The 22,235-nt window shown below is 38.9% G+C and overlaps 1 protein-coding gene across 1 annotated transcript in view; it reads left to right on the top strand.

Annotated features, from left to right (window-relative positions):
* Positions 1 to 19,422, top strand: part of VWC2L (von Willebrand factor C domain containing 2 like) — a 30,612-nt gene extending 11,190 nt beyond the window's left edge. The window contains exon 3 of the mRNA XM_059704856.1: positions 19,273 to 19,422. Coding sequence (XP_059560839.1) covers positions 19,273 to 19,422 — 150 coding nt within the window. The remainder of the gene's footprint in view (positions 1 to 19,272) is intronic.
* The last annotated feature ends 2,813 nt before the right edge of the window (positions 19,423 to 22,235 follow it).

Below are 22,235 nucleotides of genomic sequence, written 5' to 3' on the forward strand. Positions count from 1 at the left end.
CGCCACTGGTGTTGAAAAGATGAAACAGAAAACAGAGTGATTTCGTAGTCCCCCTTCCAAACTAACTCCAATAGTACTAGGTGTTGGATGTTTTAGAAACTTGCCTCTTTTTAATTGTGGCCGTAGTCTCCAGACTACAAAATTGCTCAATTGTATGATATGGATAATTTTTTCTACTTTTTATATATTATTTCATAAATTGAGTCTACATATTTTATGCACATTTTATAGATTAATCTATATAATCTCAATTGAGATTGCTGTATGCATGCATTCATGTGTGTGTGTGTGTGTGCGCGCGCTAAATTTGAGGTAGCTGGAATATTCTTCACAAAAATCTTTAAGATAATAAGAATCCTGTGTTTCTACTTCTCCTGATTTTTGTTTTATTTTGTTTTCCTACAGCTTGATTTATATATCAGGCAGTGTTTATAAAGGAAAGCTTACTGGTTTATGTTTTAGTTGTACTTTGCCAAGCTTTCCAGGAAGAGCTTGAAACATAATTAAGAGGCCATTTGAAGTGATCAGTGCTTTTGCTTATCCAGGTGATCTTTCTCAAACAATAGCCAATGTTAATTGGGAACTGGCTTATTTTAGAGTCTAGACTTTGTACTTTTATCATCACACTGATTAGCATCAGTAATTTCAGTCTAACACACCTCCATTGTCAATTCCCTTGCCTCCAGCCTGCCACATAGGACATCTCAATAAAGCCATCTTTGCAAGGACTAGTGACACCATGAAAAGTGTGAATGAAGTACTAAAGTGACAAGAAAAATCCTTTATATCCTGAAAAAGTTGTCAAATGATAGTTTAAGGCTGTATAAAGTTTTCTAAAGTGGATACACCCAGCTGGCATGGCTCAGTTGTTGAGCTTCGAACTATGAACCAGGAAGTCACAGTTTGATTCCCGGTCAGGGCACATGCCCGGGTTGTGGGTTCGATCCCCAGTGTAGGGCATGCAGGAGGCAGCTAATCAGTGATTCTCTCTCATCATTGGCCTCTCTCTTTCTCTCTCTCTCTCTCTCTCTCTCTCTCTCTCTCTCTCTCTCTCTCTCCCCTTCCTCTCTGAAATCAATAAAAACTTTAAAAAAAAACAACATAAAGTGGGTAGCAGTCACATCTCTTATGTTTTCCCTACTATGATACAATGTGACCATAAATAAGCTGTAGGATGAATATTATACTACAGTGTCATTATATATGTCTCGTGAAGAGTAAATAGTATTGGGAATTTGAAAATTATAGTATTACATATTGATTTATAACTAAATTCTAACTGCTTAAAGGTGTTTTTTAACTAAATACTACTTGGATGGAATTTTGAAATTATTTTATTTTAATACTGACCTTTGACTACCATTGTTACTTCTTGGCATAGGATTAGATTTCTAGTGTCTGAGTTTATATAAATTCTATTTATAAAATGCAAGTATTATGGTTTGTTTTTCATAGTCTAGGTCTTTCCTACTTTTAAGAGCTGACTAGAACTTTTAGATCTGGAAAAGAACTTTAAATATGTTTTGCCTAATGCATTTTACAGATGGTAAACCAAGGCTAACAGAAACTCAGTGAAAACAAATACATAACTAATTATTGGCAAAAGTGATACTAATACATTGCTTTCCTGTGATCTTTTTTTCCCCCCAACAGCTTACCACCTGTAGTTATAACAGAAAAATATTGCTTATTTGCATCTTCCTTTCTAATAAATATGTTGGATGCAAAGATTAATTTCAGCCAATTGTCTATAGAAATGTGATATCAGGACCTATCACCATGACAATCCAGAGTTAAAGTACACAAGAACAATAAAATATTGGCATAACTAAAATCAGTCTGACACAGTCTCCTTTTGCAAAATGTACTCTAAGTTTGCAAAGGCTCTGATAAAAAGAGGGCCATTTGTCTAAAAATGAAAAATTATTTAATTAAACAAACTATAGGCTAAAATAAAACAAATACATTAGATTAAACACTATCTATTTTCATAGGTAGTAACTAATGCTAGGAAGTAACAAAGGAACTAAATTAGCTATACATTTGTAAGGAACTAAATTGCATACATGTGGTGTTCTCAGGAACTGAGGACTAAGTTCTTGATTTTTTTTTTTCTTACTCTGCAAACTCTCATTTCTCACTTCATGGGAGAATGGATTGTGTGAAATGGGTGGGGTGTGGCATTGGAAGAAAAGCATATCCTTAAATTAGCGTATTATCAGATCATTTAAGGCAGGCATACTGCAAAAACTCACATGTCTTGATCTCTCCCTTTTTAATTACAATTAAAGTTATTTAAATTTTTGTTTTTTCTAAAATTTCCCAGATTATTCTAATGATAAGCTGGACTTGGAAATTGCTGCCATATGTAACCCTGTTCAGACTGTCTTCTAGGGAACACTGGCCACTCTGAGAATCTTTGTAAGGATTTTTTTTTTTTTTGTCATGGTCAAGTAAATTTAAGAAGTGATGATTCCTTGGACATCTATTAGAAATGTACTGACCACATCAGTGTACTGACAGTGCTTGAAAATTTTTGAAAGGTTTGTCTGAGAGTCAATATGGACAGTTTTACAGCTCAGATCTCAACAGTGGGATGGAAAACTGGATTTTAGAGGGAGCTCTATCATTTACTAGCCCCATGACCAAGGCACATGTTAAAATACTTCAGTATGTCTTAGGGTACACATCTCTAAAACAGATATAGTAAAAACTTGGCACACAAAAAGATATTCATAAAAACTATGGGACATTTTTACTATTATTACTACTAAACTGAATTTAATCCAGTATTTCACAAATTTATGTAACAGTAAAACACTTTTTTTCCCCTCAGAACTTCTATTAACATCTTAAAGTTAATAAAAGTTCAATGAAACACAGCTTAAGAAATATCTTGCTAATGATTCAAGATAATCTTTTATTTCTTCAACTCTTCAGGACAGTTAATAATAATAATAAAAGTCTTTACATCTCAGTTTATCCTCGATTGTCTAGTTTTTTTTTAAAGTTCCCCAAATTACATTTGCTATGATTATTTTATAGGAATTGATTAATTTTGTTGCATAAAACAATTTAATTTGGAAATTACTTATTTAAAGTTATAATGACAATGGTGCCAGTCACATATAATCAAAAAGCTAAGATAAGGGTCAGCACATTATGATCCATTAGCCAAATCCAGCTCACCTTCTGTTTTGGTAAATAGAGTCCTATTGGGAAACAGTGATGCTGGTTCATTTATGTCTATGGTGTCTTTAGACTAGCATGCAGAGTTTAGTATTTGCTCCAGAGACCATCTGACCCTCACTGGTCAAAAATACTTACTGTCTGACCCTCTATAAAAAAAAGTTTGCCAACTTCTGATCTATAATCAAATTATTCTTCTTCCCTTTCCACTTCCCTCAAATTGTTCTGTCATCAAATCTTTCAAACCTCCATTCCTGAATGTTATAAAATCTTTGGGTATTGATAAATATAGGACCTACTTTGCTTGTGGGTGGTCTCAGGGATCTCTTTTCAGACAGGTAAATTTTAAAATGCATCCAGATTTGCCTGTTTTAAGCAAACTTGCCTGTGTTATATACAAACTTAACAGTAGACATGATTAGTCATATCTCTTTATCTGCTTGTCTCCAAGGAGTACAACTTTGCTCTTGGGTATATGATACTTTGCATGGATATATAATAATTTATATATAATATAAATATATATTATTATAATATTTATACTTTCCTAAATATATAAACTATTATGTGTAACGATAACTTTCCACTTACTGAGAATCCTCCAATGAAATAGATAAACAAAGATAATGAAAGTTCCATTATTTGGATATCCCAAGTGCTCTCTACCAATTATGTGACAAGTAGATACTTTTAATTTAATGTAATAGACTTCCCATTACATTATTAAGTATATATATATATTGTGCCAGTGTTCCCTCATTGAATGATTTAGTCCTTAGATACATACTAGAGGCCCGGTGCACAAAAATTTGTGCACAGGTGGGGGGGGTATCCCTCAGCCCCACTTGTGCCTTCTCACAGTCTGGGACCCCTCAGGAGATAACGACCTGCTGGCTTAGGCCCGCTCCCGGGTGGCAGAGAGCAGGCTCAATCCCTAGGTGCCTGCTCCGCAGCCCCTGGTCGGGCTCAGAGCAAGGCTGATTGGGGAGGTGGGGCACTGCCCCCTGTCATGCACAGAGCAGGGCAGATCAGGAGGTTGTGCTGCCATCCTCAGAGTAGGGCCAATTGGGGGGTTGGGGCGCCGCCCCCTGTCATACTCAAGGCAGGTTCGATGGGGAGGTTGCGGCGCCACCCCCGTCACACACAGAGCAGGGCGGATCAGGGGGTTGGGGCACTGCCCCCTGTCACACACAGAGCAGGCCCATCAGGGGGGTTGGGGCTCCATACCCTGTCACACACAGAGCAGGGCCGATCAGGGGGTTGGGGAGCTCCCCCCTATCAGGCACTGATCAGGGGGTTGGGGCGCCTTCCCCTTCCACAAATAGAGCAGGGTGGATAGGGAGGTTGTGGCCCCGCCCACTGTCACACACAGAGCCACAGGGTGATTGGGGGGTGAGGGGTGGGGCGCTGCCCCCTATCACGCTGCTCCAGGGGCCAGGAGGCCTCGTGGCTCTGCTGATCCCAGTGCTAGGAGGCCTCGCGGCTCCGCTGATCCCGGATTCTTGAGGCCTGGAGGCTTTGCGGCTCCACTGATCCTGGTGCTGGGAGGCCTCGCTGCTCTGCTGATCCCAGTGCTGCGAGACCTCGTGGCTCCACTTGACCAGGGGCAGTGAGGCCTCACTGCTCAGCTGATCCTGGTGCTAAGAGGCCTCGTGGCTCCGCTGATCCCAGTGCCAGGAGGCCTCGTGGCTCCACTGATCCCGGGTTCAGGAGGCCTTGTGCCTCCACTGATCCCAGGCCGGGAGGCCTTGCGGCTCCGCTGATCCCAGTGCTGGGAGGCCTCGCTGCTCTGCTGATCCCGGTGCTGCGAGGCCTCGTGGCTCCACTTGACCAGGGGCAGTGAGGCCTCACTGCTCTGCTGATCCTGGTGCTGGGAGGCCTCGAGGCTCCGCTGATCCCGGTGCTGGGAGGCCTCGAGGCTCCACTGATCCCGGTGCTGGGAGGCGTATTACCCTTTTACTATATAAGATAGAGGCCTGGTGCACGTGTGGGGGCTGGCTGGTTTTCCCTGAAGGGTGTCCTGGATCAGGGTGGGGGTCCTGCTTGGGTGCCTGGCCAGCCTGGGTGAGGGGATAATGGCTGTTTGCAGCTGGTCACACCCTCTTCAGGGTTGGGGTCCCCACTGGGGTGCCTGGCCAGTCTAGGTGAGGGGCTGAGGGCCATTTTCAGGCTGGCAGGTGACTGAAGCTCCTCCCAACCTCTCCTTTATTCCTTTTTTTTTTTATTCTGGGATTTATTTACCTTCTATGGCTGTCACTGGAGCTGAGAGCTGGCTTTAGCTCAGACCTCGGCTGCTGAAAGCAGGTTTCTGTGCTTTGTTTACCTTCTGTATTTGAAACTTTGTTGCGACTCCAGCTCTGAGATTCCGGCTGGCTGAAAGCAGGTTTCTGGGGTTTTGTTCAGCTTCTATATTTGTAACAATGTTTCTTAGAGAGCAGATCAGAGCTGGGCTGTGGCAGGCGGGAAACGTTGGCTTCCTCCGTCACTGGAGCAAGCAAGCCTCCTGTTCGCGTCAGTTGCCTGGCTGCCGGCAGCCATCTTGGCTGGCAGTTAATTGGCATATCACCCTGATTAGCCAATGGGAAGGGTAGCGAAGTTATGGCTAATTACCATGTTTCTCTTTTATTAGATAGGAGATATATATACTCTCTGCTTACTTATTCAGCCCATTATTATATCTTTTCAAATCACCTTACATAATTCATAGTTTGATGTTATTGTGTCTCATTTTACTAAATATGGAGAAGTGGTAGGTCTTGTGGGGTTGCACCAAAATATATAAGGCATAAATCTGACCTTCCAGGTACTCCTAGTCTATCAACGGAGTAATACAGGTACCACTAACAACAGGGGTCCTGTAATGACTGATCTAGGAATTCCTCTAAAGAAAGGAATAATTCAGTCTGAAGGAAGGTATCTTAAGAGTAGTAATTTCTGTGCATTGAAAGAATTTTAGACAAAATAGGAAATTTTGCAAAAGTAAAATTTCTCTGTTGCTTCATACAGAGAAATACGAAGTAACCCTAGTGGCCAGAACATGGGGTACAGAGGAGAAAAAAAGTGAGAGAGAAAAGTGAGCAGGGAGCATGGGATGAGATCATAATGTCAGTGCCAGGCTAAGGAGCTGGGGCTAAAGTCAGGACTGAGTAGAGAGGCACCAAAGAAGGGCTTGGATCAGGGAAGTGACACAACCAGATGAAAACAAGTAATTGTGGACAACTTTATGAAATATTTTGCAGCAGTGTTCCCTCATTGAATGATTTAGTCCTTAGACATTTTTATTCTCATTTTACAAATGAGAAGGTGGTGCTTCTCACTCTAACTCCAGTGCTCTCTCCATTACACCTGACCAGCTTCTGTAAGTTCACTATGGACATTATGCAAGACGTGGAAGGGAGGGCCTATTTCCCATGTCGGCATATTCATGTCCTATATTCTGAAATGTGTGTTCAGTTCTAACTCACATATTTCACATTAAGTCCCGTATCTTTCTGTCGAAGTGTATAGTACATTGCTAACATGAGGAAAATTCTTTCCCTGCTCCACATTTTACAGGGCTCGATTTATCTCATTTTAAAAACTCCCATGGCCATAAAGAAGTATGCGTCTAAAGAAGTGCATTCCCATTCATTAAAACAATCAAACAAAACCTGAATTCTGAATGCAGTTAGAATTGGCTACAAATATTTTTGTAAACTTAGGTTGTTGTTGGAGTTGGTTTTCTAATTCCTACATCAGTGAACTACAAATTTAAAACAACAACAAACATGGACCTTGATGATAATTTTTCAGACTTAGAAATTCCATAGTCAACGTAAAAACTTCCAGCTGTTACCAAATTTTCATTTTTCTTTATAGTGAGAGAAGAGCCACAGCTCTCTGAAACTGCACTTATTTTTACTGAAAATTAGTTTTATTTCCCTTTCCTAAATATGACAAGGGAAAAATTAAATTGTTCAGTCTATGCCCGGCTGGTGTGGTTCAGTGGTTGAGCGTTGATCCATGAGCCAAGAGGTCACTGGTTCCATTTCCGGTCAGGGAACATGCCTGGTTTGTGGCCTGATCCCCAGTAGGGGGTGTGCAGGAAGCAGCCAATAAATGTTCTCTCTCATCAGTGTTTCTATCTCTCTCTCCCTCACCCTTTCTCTCTCTCTAAAATCAATTTTTAAAAAATTAAAATAATTGTTCAGTATAACTTTAATTTTTCTCCAACAATCCTGTTAAAGTAACAAACCTTTGGCTGCTGAGTTTTAGAAAGCTTCATTAGAGAGAGATAAAAGAATAATCATACAGAATTTTCTTTTTGTTAATGAGACTCTAGACATTCACATTGAAACTAGAAAGGACTTCAATCAAGACTCAAAAAATGTGATCTCAAGTTACCCTGTTTAAAAAAAAAATCTCTTTTTGTCACAAATCTGATTAATGATTGAAGTTTTATCTTTGTAAATAAGAATCTAATTAACTATCTAAAAATGTTGTCCAATGTCTTTCTCAGTCTAACCATGATCTGAGTGTAAATTTTAGAGATGAAACCCAGATTATTTTCAAAACTCTAAACAATATATTCTTTACAAATTCAATATTTCAAATCATTAAAAATGAAAATGTGTATGCCATCATTTAAGAAAAAATACTGTATGTCTGATTAAAATAGAACTTCCTTGATAATATACAAAGGGAAATAAAGAAAAGAAACACTGGTCAAGTTGAAAGCTATGATGACGACAGTATATTTTTTTACAAGTTCATGTAGTTTAAAAGTTCCTTTTTGTCTCATAAAAATCAAGTGAGAAAATTAGAGCCCTATTGCTATTAGGTTATTATTACTTTCATCTTACACATGAGAAAACCCAGGTTCAAGTGTTTTAAGTGATCTGGCCAAGGTAAAACAATAGTATTTAATGGCAGGACTTGAGTTCCAAATGTGCTTATTCCATACAACCAAATCCTACTGGGCAATAAGACTAGCAAATGTATACATAGTTTCAAAATTATGACTGCATCTGCTGTACCTTGCATAATAGTGCACACTAAAGTTAAAAGGTTTATCAAGCAACTCCTCAATCAAGATTATTTATGCTTTCATCTTATTGCCCATAAGCCATCTCAATGTATTTTTGTCGAATGAGGTCAGCTGTGAGTTAAGTAAGTATCAAATAATGAAGTCTAAAATTTAGTAGAAATTGCTGTTGGGACTTAAAGTTTAAAATTAATATATTTCAATATTAGCAGTTATAAAGCACTTTATTAATTTTTAATTACTCCCTCTTTGTAACATGTAAGAGAACGTTACCAGCAAATGGAAAATGAAGAAAAAAATTTCAACTTTTAGAAAATTTTTGCCCAGAGAAATACTGAGGGTGGCAAAGAGAGATTTCTTAGGTAATAATCTGATTGGCACTCCCAATACAAATGGATTTGGTTGTACGAGGCCTATGACTCCTCTCTCTCCTAGATGACCAGAGGTCCTCAATTCAGTGTCACCATGTAAGGCCAGCAGGCTGAGTTATGCCCTCTCACTTTTCCATCATCACTTCCTTTTAATGTCTCCCATAGAATGGGACTGGCATATTAGCCTCTCACATAATTCCTTCAGATTGTAGAATTCTAATGGTGATGTATTCTCCCCTACCCACACATAGGCCTTGTTTCATGATATTATAGATTACTAGCTTTTTAAGTGATCTCAATAATCTGTCCTTTTCAGTGTCAAAAAGTAAAATTTTGAAGTTATAATGTTACTCACTTTTTCCCTTCTGCATAAATGGGTGATTGGAGGAGCATCCCTGGCATGGAGACATACAGGCTCTACTGAAAATAGTTGGTTCATTGTCAAGGACCTTCCTTGTGCCAAAGTCAACTGTCAATCCAGCTTATCAGTGAAGGACTAGAGGCTGTCCTCAGCTATTTCACAAGAATAGGTGTGATGCTTTATACGATTCTTTATCTTGAATCCTTTAGCTTTTGTCTATTCCACTGGGTTCCCTTAAGATCTTAAAGGCTGAAAGAACACCACCCCCCATTTAAACACAAACTGATATTTCCTTGATAAGTGTGCTTGCCTACCTAAAAAAATAAATCTGTGATTGTGACTAAAGAAAGATAGTTTTGCTTACATTCTCCTTATCTGTATTTTCTTTCCATATGTTATTATTCATACTTCAGAAAAAGCTGCATTTTATTGGCATAAGACTCCTTGAAAACATTCAGGAAAAAAATTGGTTCAATAGATGACCAGTTTATCAGGATAGTCAGTATGTAATTATAGGATTGCCTGCCCAAAGTCTATTTAAATACATATTTTAAGGAAAAATAACTTTAAGGGGAAAAAAGCCATTGATATAATGTCACTGTTGTGTTCCAACTATAATGAAGAATTTTCAAGAATGAAGGGACTTTTTTTGTATTTCATAATGAATAATTTTTTATTGGGCATTTTATCAACTGTTTTGCAATATACTTGAGTTTTACATTAGCTTGGAGTAATTGCAAATGAAAATATAAAGATTTACTCCAATAATCCTTAAACATTAAACTTATTTTTATAGATATCTATATTATCACTATTGTCTTTTAGATTGTCATTTATTGAGGGCAAGCTAGATACGTAGTTCATCTTGGTTTACCTTATATACATATATCCTATATTTAATAAATATGCCAAATAAATAATTTTTAAATTTCTATTTTATATTTCTGAATTTTTGTTTATTACCTACCTGGTTTACTGTATCTACATAGGCTAAGCTGTGTGCATTTTTTACAATCACTTAGCTAAAATGTTTGCATTTTTAACAAACATGAAGTGGTTTTTAACAGACTCGTAGAAATAATGTTCCAGAATATATTTTCAAAATACCAACTCCTCAGAAAAAGCCAGAACAGTTACTATTTAACTTGTTATTCAAATGATAACAAGCATATACATTTGCTGACCAGCTGTGATGGTTATAAAAAAATATATATGCATCTGATTTTTTATTTGCCTCAACAGTAGTAAAATTCTTAAAGAAGTCCCAGCTCTGTGTTCATAATTTGATAAGACTTGTGACCTCTGTATTTCAAATATCCTCCAATCAATAGGGCAGATCACTGAAGAGGTCACAACGATCCCATTAGTACAGGACACTGAGGAGCATTTTACTCAGTAATGCGATGGGTCTTCTTTCACATGATGGTAAAATTTGGTTAAAACCCATTAGATCCATTGACTATTTGGGGACTCCAGCCGCATGCAAATTACTGGCTACAAGAGTGGCAGTGGGTGCGAAAAACCCTTGTACTCTGTAATTTAATGTATATTTTAATGAAGTGAACAGTGAGATTCCTGACAGGCATCAGCAACTTTGAAATGGCATCTTCCAAATTTCTCATCCAGCTTGAAAGTAATGAGATTTGTTTCATAAAGTGATGAAATTTATGCCATAAATTATCTCTAAAAGATGAGTGCCTCTTAAAGCAGTATCTTTTCCTTGGTAGAGATCAGGTTTTAAATAGTTGTTTAATGGGAAGTTTTTGCAGAAGCAATCAAAGCTATCTTCTTTTTGATAATTTTTTACAATTATCAAAGACATAGAGTACATGGTGTCCAAAGTCTAGTATCACGTGTGCCAAAGCACACATGATACCATTAGGATGCTGCAACATGGCACTTAGAATATATCCTGTCCCTTCAGGCTTCAACAATATGCACAATGGGCTTCCTGGAAAGCAAGTTCTGTTTCTCAGAACATTCAGAATGAGTTTTGTTAGACTTTGTATGCTAACCTGCCCTTTAGGAGAATGGACATCTTTAAAATTTGGGCTTTTTTATAAAATATATTTTATAATAATACACTAAAATAATTTTGTTCAATAAGCAACCATTGAACTTGACACACATTATAAAAGGAGATGAGTTTTTCAGTCTCTCTAGCAGTTCCTCCACACATATTCTGGTCCTATATTTAGTTATCGTGGTGTTTTTCTAGTGCAGTAAACGTCTGCAATCATCTGCTAGATAGTCCAGTCAATGGGGTGATTGAAGATTTACTTACCTTGTGATCCACACAATAGATATTATGAATTTCAAATTCCCTTTAGAGAGTGAGTTTATGTTCATTGCCGTAATATTGAAACTCAAATAGTTATTTCCTAACTCATAGTCAGAAGTCTTTCCCCGTAAAGTGCCCTTGAACACAGATGGAGCTGCCCAAAGGTATGGCTGAACAAATAAGAACATATAAATAATGCATAAATGACTGTGCATATGTTAACAGCTATTTATTGAGCATTTACCATGTGCTAAGATGCCTTCCTGGCGTTGAGAATATAGCAATGAACAACATACTACCATATGAGAAGTGTATAATCTGTAGGGAAGGCAGATAAGAATGAAGTATAAACAAATTCATAAGGTGATTTCATGAACTGATTAGTGCCCTGGATGGACAGCATGATGGAAGGAGATGATGGAGGGATAGTCAGGGCCAACTGCCCTGGGAGAGAGAGGGCATTTGAATTGACATCTAAATAATGAGACTTCAGGAAAATAAGTTTGTTGCTTTTCTTTTTCTGAGTGACTGTTAACGGTAATTTTAACCATTCACAATCATTCTTTATCTAGAGACTTCTAATAATTTTAATGTATTTCTGACATGATGAATTCTTTTAGTTCACAACCACCCTCCTCCACCACCACCACCAAACCAAGTCCTATAAAACTTTATCACAACTGCTCGGCCAGTGTGGCTCACTGGTTGAGCATCGACCTATGAACCAGGAAGTCACGGTTTGATTCTCTGTCAGGCCACATGCCCAGGTTGCAGGCTCTATCCCCCGTGGGGGTTGTGTGGAAGGCAGCCAATCAATGGTTCTCTAGCATCATTGATATTTCTATCTCTCTCTCCCTCTCCCTTCCTCACTGAAGTCAATAAAAATATATTTTTAAAAAACACTTTATCACAACCACCTCTACAACCAGATTACACTTTAATAAGAGAAATAAGCTAAATATTCTTTTAAACAGTCTTATGCTTCCAATTGTATACTTTTTTATTTTTTTTCAAAAAGTTCTCACTAAGTATGTAATGATTATAATGATGATAGTTATAATATTTTATATATTTTTATGTGCTTCACAGTAGCTGTGAAGTTGGTAATGCTGTTATTCCCATGTTGTAGATTAAGAAACTAAGGCACATTGAGGTTATATAATTTTCCAAAGATTCCCAGCTTTTAAGTAAAGCATTTAAGACTAGAATTCAAGTAGCATGGTTATAAGGAACTTGCTTTTAACCATGCTACCATACCACCCAAACAAAGCCAACTAAGTGAAATATTATTTTCTATTTTTTTTCTAATTTAGAGTTCTTCAATGCCGAATAAAAAAGGGGGAATTTGCCGGGAGCCGGTCCATCCTTGCTGTTTCAAGGGACCTGGCATATATGGCATACGGTTCTTAATATGTTTGCTCACCTTCTTGGCGCTGTGTTTTAACCAAGGTCACCTCTCCAAGAAAGGTTGAATCCCCAGGTAGGGATTTTCCCCTGAAGTTAGGGAGGGAATAAAACCCCTCAACTAAGTGCCAGGCGGGTAATTAATCCCTTTAACTACGAACAATCATGCTTAAACTACATAATCTTTTCTCCCTGGAATGGAGATAAGAAACGCCCTAACCTTTGTAATAGAGATTGATAGGATTGAATCAACTGGTATAAATACAGTTGTAACAAGACAGAAACACTCAGAACTTAGAACACAGAATTCAGAAGACAGAACTCAGAACACAGAACTTAGAACACAGGGCTTGGAAGACAGGACCAAGAGAGACAGAGCCTAGGCACAGAACCTACACAGAACGTTCTCTAGAGACAGAAGAACTTCGCTGGAGAGAGCATGCCGAAGGATCCTGGATGGAGGCTGGCCTCAGAGCCTGGAGGCAGAACCTAGCGAGAGAACATGGCGGGAGATCCTGGACTGAACCTGACTACAGAGATATGGCAAGAGAACCTGACTGGAACCTGGTGACTGAACCTGGCTGGTGATCTGAAGCAGAACCTCTCTGGAGATCGAGACCAGAACTTGGCTGGAGATCCTGGCTAGGCTGCTGATCAACTGAACCCTGTCTCCGTCTCCTTCCTTCTTCGCCGACTCCGTCCACACCTTTGGGGACCCCTGGACCTGCTGGGGTTGGACCCCAGCATCTGGCGCCCGAACAGGGTTCCCCTAGGTAAGCCCCCCCCAATGGAGAACCCCCACACTCGGGACGGATAGGACTCCACCAGGGTGCTACAGACCCCCCTATAGAGGATAAGTAGGGTAAGAAGGTGGATAGTACAGAACTTAGATTGAGAAGATGTGCCATACTGAGTCCAAAGAAAGAAGACTCTGTATTGATCCTTAGATTGAGAAGACGTGCCATACTGAGTCCAAAGAAAGAAGACTCTGTATTGATCTTTAGATTAAGAAGATGTGCCATACTGAGTCTAAAGAAAAAAGACTCTGTATTGATCTTTTAACATATGTGCTTGCTAGCAGAGGAATTAAGGTTACTCCCAGTCAGACAGAACGTTTTATACAAGAAGTATGTCCATGCTTTTCTGAGGAAGGAAAGGTAAATGTAATGGCATGGGAGAAGGTAGGCCCAAGGAGCCTTATCCTTAACCCCACTGCAGCCTTTCTACCCTGGGAAAGTGCAGGATTGGCAAGCCCTCCCTGGGATGATAGATCAGGACTCAGGTAATAGCGGAAAGCGCCAATCCTACTCTTAAAATGGATATAAGAGAGCATTTGAGGTTTTTCTTTTTAATGCTTGCTTTTAAAAAATAAAAAAGGGGGAATTTGCCGGGAGCCGGTCCATCCTTGCTGTTTCACGGGACCTGGCATATATGGCATACGGTTCTTAATATGTTTGCTCACCTTCTTGGCGCTGTGTTTTAACCAAGGTCACCTCTCTGAGAAAGGTTGAATCCCCAGGTAGGGATTTTCCCCTGAAGTTAGGGAGGGAATAAAACCCCTCAACTAAGTGCCAGGTGGGTAATTAATCCCTTTAACTACGAACAATCATGCTTAAACTACATAATCTTTTCTCCCTGGAATGGAGATAAGAAACGCCCTAACCTTTGTAATAGAGATTGATAGGATTAAATCAACTGGTATAAATACAGTTGTAACAAGACAGAAACAGACAGAACTCAGAACACAGAACTCAGAACAGAATTCAGAACTCAGAACTTAGAACAGAATCAAGAAGACAGAACCTACACGGAGCCTAGAGACAGAAGAACTTCGCTGGAGAGAGCATGCCGGAGGATCCTGGAGAGGGACTGGCCTCGGAGCCTAGAGACAGAGCCTAGCGGGAGAACATGGCAAGGGATCCTGGACTGAACCTGACTACAGAGATTGGCAGGAGAACCTGACTGGAACCTGGACACTGAACCTGACTGGAGAGCCTGGACAGAACCTGGCTGGAGAACCTAGCGAGGGAACATGGCTACAGAACCTCGCTGGAAATCCGAAGCAGAACCTCTCTGGAGATCCGGGCTAGAGATCCTGGCTAGGTTGCTGATCAACTGAACGCTGTCTCCATGTCATTCCTTCTTCGCCGACGCCGTCCACGCCTTTGGGGACCCCTGGACCCGCTGGGGTTGGACCCCAGCATATGGCGCCCGAACAACTTTCTCGGAGAGGTGACCTTGGTTAAAACACAGCGCCAAGAAGGTGAGCAAACATATTAAGAACCGTATGCCATATATGCCAGGTCCCTTGAAACAGCAAGGATGGACCGGCTCCCGGCACTTCAACTTGTATGAACATTGTTATCTTAAACTTCACCAAATTAAAATAGAAAACTGAATACTACTATGATCCTTGTCACTCTGGGGTTTGAATTCACATAAAAAATCTTATAGGCTGTTACCATATTCTCCTGGCACTCTATGAACAATGCCAATAGCAGTCACCACATAAATAATGATGCCATGAGGTACTGATGTATGGACCAAACATCCAGGCTTTCCATAGGTATGGATACAAAATAAATGTACATTTTTTATAAACATTAGGAGAACTCTGTGTAACAAGTCTATAATAGCATGTTCTATAGTCTGGTGTTAGCTTCCAAATTCTCACAAAGAATATATTTGACAATTTTTCAGGAGTTACCAATTATTCCAGTCATTAAGTTACTGGTTCTCATTATATGTTTTCCACTTTAAAGCATCATGGAGCAATCTACTGTTTCCAAAATTCTGGTACATCTCCTCCAATTCTCCAAGAATCCTCAAAAATCACAGACAGGGACAATGGATTTCATCAAGATCTTGAGAAGTTAACCACTTTGAACACAATGTATATCGCCATGTTTCCATTCTAATACCAAGAAGGAACATTGGAATTCTAGTCACCTAAGCCAATATGTAAGAGTCTCCTTTTACTCTATTAATTATAAATATATATCAGAAAAGCCATTTGAAATTTGGGGGCACTGGGGCAACGTTTGGATTTGCCATGCAAATGTATTCAGTGATAGCAGGAACTATAGTTAAAATTCCAGGTTTCCGCTTAAAAAGGGTCCCATATTTGATATTCAAAACACTAAGCTGGAGGTATAGGGATTCATAACAGTCATATACTCAGATCATCGAATATATTCAGTAACAAATTAATTTGACCTTGAAACCTAATTTCAATTAAGATTTCTGTAAAGGCGCATAAGGTATATATAGTGAATGTTACTTTATGTTCCAAACCTTTCGTAGAAGTAAAATATTCCTTGACATTTCTAGGAATAGATTTTCCTGGTATAAAATTTTAGGATGGTGTCATTTAATCATCTTCCCAAATCTCTGGCTGTTAAAGCCATGTAGCAGACATAATTCACATGTTTCTCTGCAAAAAGCTAGTAGGAGTAATTTTCCCCAAGTACTTATTTCAGTGTCCTCTGTTCCGCTAAGGATAACTTTATTGTTTAATCTTTGGTTTTACCGGGATGTTTTCAGATTTAATCTATAGTTTTCATATTGAAGAGTCTGATAGAGGGAAATCTGTACCCAGCTCAGTGCTTAAGATGTAAAGATTTATTCAAAGCGCCAAACCTCTCACAGTTGTATGCTCTTCGGTAGGAAGGATTTTTAAAGTCTGAAATTATTGTCCAAGTAACTCATTGCTCACTCCTAGGAAACTTCTCAATGTTTAAGCAATGTGTTTTCAGGGCAGTGAAGGAAGTCACACTGGGCAAGGAAAGAGGGTGTCTGAACTGGAGAGCATGTAAAAGAGGATGGCAAGATGCAGAGGGGCTGCGGAGGGAGGCCAATGGGTTAAACTTGATGGACAGTTAAGAGGGGAAGGAGAGAGGCCCAAGAGGCTTAAAATGAGAAGAAATAAGACTGAAACAGACATTATTTGAAAACAAAAGACTGAATAAAAAGAAAAGTGGAAATAACTTGTTTCAGACAAGAGATTCTGGGCCAAGAAGGGACAAATGAATGTGGTATATGAATAAAGCCAGTTTCAGGAAAATGTAGTATCTGCCAATAGCTAGGGTGACATTTTTATTTTTCTAATTTATGTTTCTTATTACTCAAAATCCCTTAAAAAACAGGCATTAAAAGGCAGGCAGGAAGGAAGGAAGGAAGGAAGGAAGGAAGGAAGGAAGGAAGGAAGGAAGGAAGGAAGGAAGGAAGGGAGGGAAGGAGGAAGGAAGGAAGAAAAGCAGGCATACATTAGCCAGGAAGCCTTATGGCCTTAGCTCTTATACAGAATGTTCCTCAGGATTCCAGTCCACACACATCCAGCCTCTACCAATGTCAGGCAGACGCCCCAGGGCCTTTGCAGGACCAGTATCTGTCAGTGCTTTACCCAGATACCAGGGTAGCTACCAGCCTCCAAGGCTTGAAGATGCTACGCTCCAGGAACGTGAGCCACGTGGCAACCTAACCTCAGCCTACTACAACTTTCTACTAACTCACATCTGCGGCTCCATAATAATCTCTTTCTGCACCCTAGTTAGTGAAATCTCCTTCTTAGCAGGAAATATCTACACTGTATAAATCAATTATTTAGTTGCTAATGGTTATTCCTGAGGATCTGGATGCATGAAGAATGTACAAATCACTGAAAAATAAACTCCTCAGAGGGGAGTGCACAGAATAGCATTCTTGCTCTTGTTTGAATTAGGATGGTAACCTTCATCAGTCTTCATTGGGAATCTAGTCGTCCAACAGATCTTTCTCAAAGATCACAGGTACTTTGAGGGAAACGTTTTGCATGGGGACATGCAGGGGGTCTTTGAGGTTTTTAATGCCAGAATCAGTCCATTGGAGTCACACAGATCAGCCCCTCCTTCAGCAAGAAGAAAGGATCACAGCTGAGGAAGGACAGGGTATGGAAGCGATGATACCGGTGCCTCCTTTTTCTCTCATATTAGCAAGAAATGCGGGCCAAGTCCTTCTGTGCTTTAAGAAGGCTGTGCACAGCCACTACTTTGCAGTTAATCAAGGAAAGGAGGCCACCTGACAATTTTGCGTGGGAAGGTAAGATATCATAACGGAACAGTATAGCAGCAAGACTGTCCATTTCTCTCACTGTTTCCTCATTAAACATTTCCTCCATCAGATAGTGTGCTGTGGTTTCAAAGCTTTTCCTTCATGTACTGAGATTATTCAGTGGAGAAGCTTCAGGAATATCCCAGCTTTAAGGACAATCCGGTAAATTCTCCTGAAATGCCTAACACAACTCACCACCTGGTAAAGCCCTTAACTCTGCCCTTTAACAAACTTATCACCATGTTAAGAAATAGCAATGTTTTACCACAGATTCTGTGTATACTTTTCTTATTCCTACTAACTTTGAAATTAAAATAATTCTTCAAGCAGAAAGCAAATATAAATTTACTTTTAAAATAATTAGTTGAAAGATTTCCACCCCCACCCCCATCCCCCCAGGCTACCTGAGTCCAGGAGCACTGGTATTACCCAAATTTTCAAGTTCCAGAAGAAATAAGAGCAGACAATGGCATGGGCACTAGCTACTGAGACAAAGGCAGAGGGCTTTAACTAACACAGTCTGGAAGGGAGAGACTGGGGCTTAGAGATGGAGGCAGAATTATCTGGAAACGAATGGCTTGATTTGAGATACATAGACCTGCATAACTTCTAAGACCTCCAAGTTGTCATCCCAGAATTCGGAACCTCTGTTTCATGAGAAAGGAGAGCTAGAACCTGTAAAGAATATGAAAGTCATAGAGGGGCCACTGCTTAAGATTATCTGTGGCATAAGCAGTTTCTAAAAGGCAACAAAACCCCAAATTCACTCTCGATCGGTAAGTACTTTGAAGACAAAAATAGCTTTCTGATTTAGTTTTCTTTTTCAATTACAATTTACAATCAATTTATTTTCCCCCTACATGAATCATTTTTCAGCTCTATTTTTAGAGTCGTTGACTCTTAAAAAGTGGCTTTATAAGAGTGGTTTTTTTAAGCCAATGGATTTTAGTTCATTCATAAAAGTAAGCAGGCAAGATGCGAGGTATTCACTAAATCTTCCAAGAGGCAGTACCTGGATGTTTGCATCCCAAATGCAATCTCCTCTAAAATTCACATGGGAAAAAAAAGTCATTTAGTGTCTAGGTTAGCTGGGAACAAAAGAATTCATAAAAAAGGTAAGAATGTCCATTTACCGTGTTCTTGTTTCTCAGTAATTTTTTTTTAGGAAGAAAAATGATGAATGGCAAAAACTTACTTCACATGTCCCAGTCTCATTCCTCTTTATGAGAGGAAGGCAGAGCAATCAGCACATCTGGAAACAAAACCAGGAGGTGACATATTAGTTGTCCAAAATGGTCTTTGGGAAGTAGGAGCACAGGCAGGAAAGTCATACATGAATGCCCAGTTAATCCTGGCAACCTAAGATGCACATGACAACCTACCGTGGCTTGGACGTCTAGGTTGCCTTCCATTGGGGAAGAATGATCATACACATGGTAATGGAGTTAATACAGTAAAGCCAATATAAACACTAATGTTTTGTCTGCTGACAGCATATGAATGTGCAAGCATTAAGTTATAGGAGAAAAGGGGCTAATTTTAGATTTGTTCCTAGCCCTCTCCATGTGAATGGTGTCGCTGTGAGCCCAGCAATGAAGTTCACTGTGTTGTAGCAGACTGCGCAGTTCCTGAGTGTGTCAACCCAGTCTATGAACCAGAGCAATGTTGTCCTGTCTGCAAAAATGGTAAGACCATACTGCATTAGCTTCCAAAGAGGGGTTAGTGCCAAATACAAATATTGCACCTCTGCACACCATTCAATGCAAGAGCCCTCTCAGGTCGGCCTGTGGCTTTTCAACATGGGCCTGGCCAATTTATATTTTTATCCCACCCTAAAGTGAAAATAAACCAGCAACGGGTGAATCATGAAGCATTCAACGGGGGGAACTAAAGCTTTTATATGCCAACTTTGTTGTGATGCCTATTATTTATTGTTGATTGATAAGGAGGATATTGGAAAGGATAAGTCCCGTCTTTCCGTAGTGACTGAATTTCTCTCTCGTGGAGGCTCGGAAGCGGTTTACCTAGTTCATAGTGCATAACCCAGAGTAGAGAGGATACATGCCAGGTATTTTGCTTTTGGTATAGATAAGACTTTAGGTTTAGCATTATCAAATAAATACAGAATTCAATTATTAATGCACCTAAGTTGAAGTAAGAAAACACTAGAAACTCTAGGGCTTTTATTCTAGGATTTTATTACCATGTAATCTTGCTCTCATAGTAATTGTTAAAGAGGGGAACTTGGTTTATAAGATCTTTTTGGCCCCCATGCAATGGAAAGGTAGAAATTACTACAGCATTACCCAAAATCAAGGTGATGCTGCAGAGAAGAAAATGCCAGGCCATGAACCCGGAACAGCATGTCAGCTAAGCCAATATCATGCTCTTCTTACTGGTCACGTCCTACCCAATAATAAACCTTTGCTGGGTAGCACTCCACCAATGTCCCCTCTTGGCATTAATATCTACTTGAAAAAGTGGTTCTAGCTCTTAATTAAGGTGAGGTCACTCTAACGTTGAATCCCCATGCCCTCTCTTGAGTTAGCAGGGCTCATCATCCTCCATTACACATTTTTGGGGACCTGAATTTGGCATGATGTTAGTTCACATACTAATGTTTTACTTTGCAGAATTATAATCATTAAAGAGGAGTATCAGGTTATTTAGTTAAAGAAAACTCAAAAGCAGCCTGATGGATTTTATAGTAATTTTATGTTTTAGTATCTTTGAAAAGGGCTTACGAAGAATCCTATGACATTTTATCAGGCCCAGTTTTTAATCTTTCTGATCATATAAAGCCAATTAATTGAATATTAAACTGCTCACCTGGCTTCTCTTTTTCTCCTTTTCCCTATCATCCAACTGACCTGTGTCAGTAACCATCTCTTCAATGTAGAATGTGGAAAGAAATAATCCTCTGGCATTCTAATCTATCTAATATAGACGAAGATGTAAAACTTAAGACTTTATATTTTTAAAGGGATTTTGAAGAAACTGGAAAAGGTACAGGGAGAACCATACAATGATTTAATGGTTGAAAAATAGGACCTATGAGGACAGGCTGAAGGAGTTAGCATAATTTTTCCTGGAGAAGAGAAGACTCAAGGGAAAGCTAACTGTCATAAAGTATATGAATGGTTAGTGTAAAGTGGAAGGGGACCTGTTATTTTTCATTTTCTCCAAGGACAGAAGGAAGGAAAAAAATCAGCTACCTAATCAATCTTTAAAATTAGGATTGACAAGTCTTTGACTGAACATTTTTTTTCTCTCTCTAGAAGCAACTGTCTAGATAGGTCCTTGAGGGAGGATCCTCTCTTCCCTAAGTGGCCCTGGTTGGCTTTGTTTTTACATTTAGGGTAAATGAAATTATGCTTACAGTTAAAATCTCTTGTCTGGACATACTTAGAATACACTCAGAATTAAACTATACAAGACCATGCATTTAAAATAGAGTTTTTACACATGCATCTGCCACATCTCCCTGCTACCCCACACCAAAGCCTATAATATATACAGGGGTAATTTCCATGTCAAATGTTAAATCAGCCACTACAAACTAGTCATATGTAATCTGTCACCAAGATTACATAGATTTCAATCTATTACTTGCCAGAGTGTGAATTTGTCTTGAAATGAAACCCTCTTTGTACAAAAACAATGAATGAACTTGAATTTTTCTATTAGTTCAATTTGTAATCCATTAGTATTCCTGAAGAGCATATGTTGACAGAACAAGAAATATTAGTAAAGTTTTCCAAATTTTAGTTCATGAAACACTACAAAACAACCACTTCTGTTTTCTCTTACCATTTCCAAGTAAATGTTTTTTATTTTTTAAATAAAGGAAATGAGCCTAAATTAGAGTTAGCAGAAATACTAACTCTTGTTGTACTATAACATTATGACATCTTTTTATAATTATTAAATTCCAGTAATTAGTCACTTGTGCCCAAAAGTACAGTATAATCATTGCTAAGAGGAGCATACTAAGGACCACTAGAGAATGCCTGTGACCATCAGTGTTACCAGTATTTTATTGAGACAACAGACTAAGCCTAGTCTTGCTTGCCTTCATTGGAGGCCTAGCCCAGAAAACAGAAACAGGTCACCCATGTAAAGAAAAGGTGAAGGGAAATATATATTTACTATGACAAAATAGATCTAGAATCGTTGCCTAAATTTCCAATACATGATAATACTGTCTCATTCTATATGACAAGACTATTTTGTTCATTATAATATAAGCTCTTTTTAAAGTATACTACTATTTCCTTATATGTAAAAAAACAAGATAAAAATCAACCCTGTGGAAAAATGTAGAGGCACTAGATCTTAATTTGTAAATAGTCCTATCATATTTTATACATTTTAAAATTCTTCATAAATATTGAAAATTTTCAGTGTGCATAAATGCTGATTATCTTGGCTGCTAAATACTAGATTTTGCATACTAGATTTTTCTGCTTTCCTGAATTATAATTTGCCAAGAGCAAGAGGCAGTAAAGATATAAAATG

This window comes from Myotis daubentonii, chromosome 7, assembly GCF_963259705.1.
Source record: "Myotis daubentonii chromosome 7, mMyoDau2.1, whole genome shotgun sequence".
Lineage (NCBI taxonomy): Eukaryota > Metazoa > Chordata > Mammalia > Chiroptera > Vespertilionidae > Myotis > Myotis daubentonii.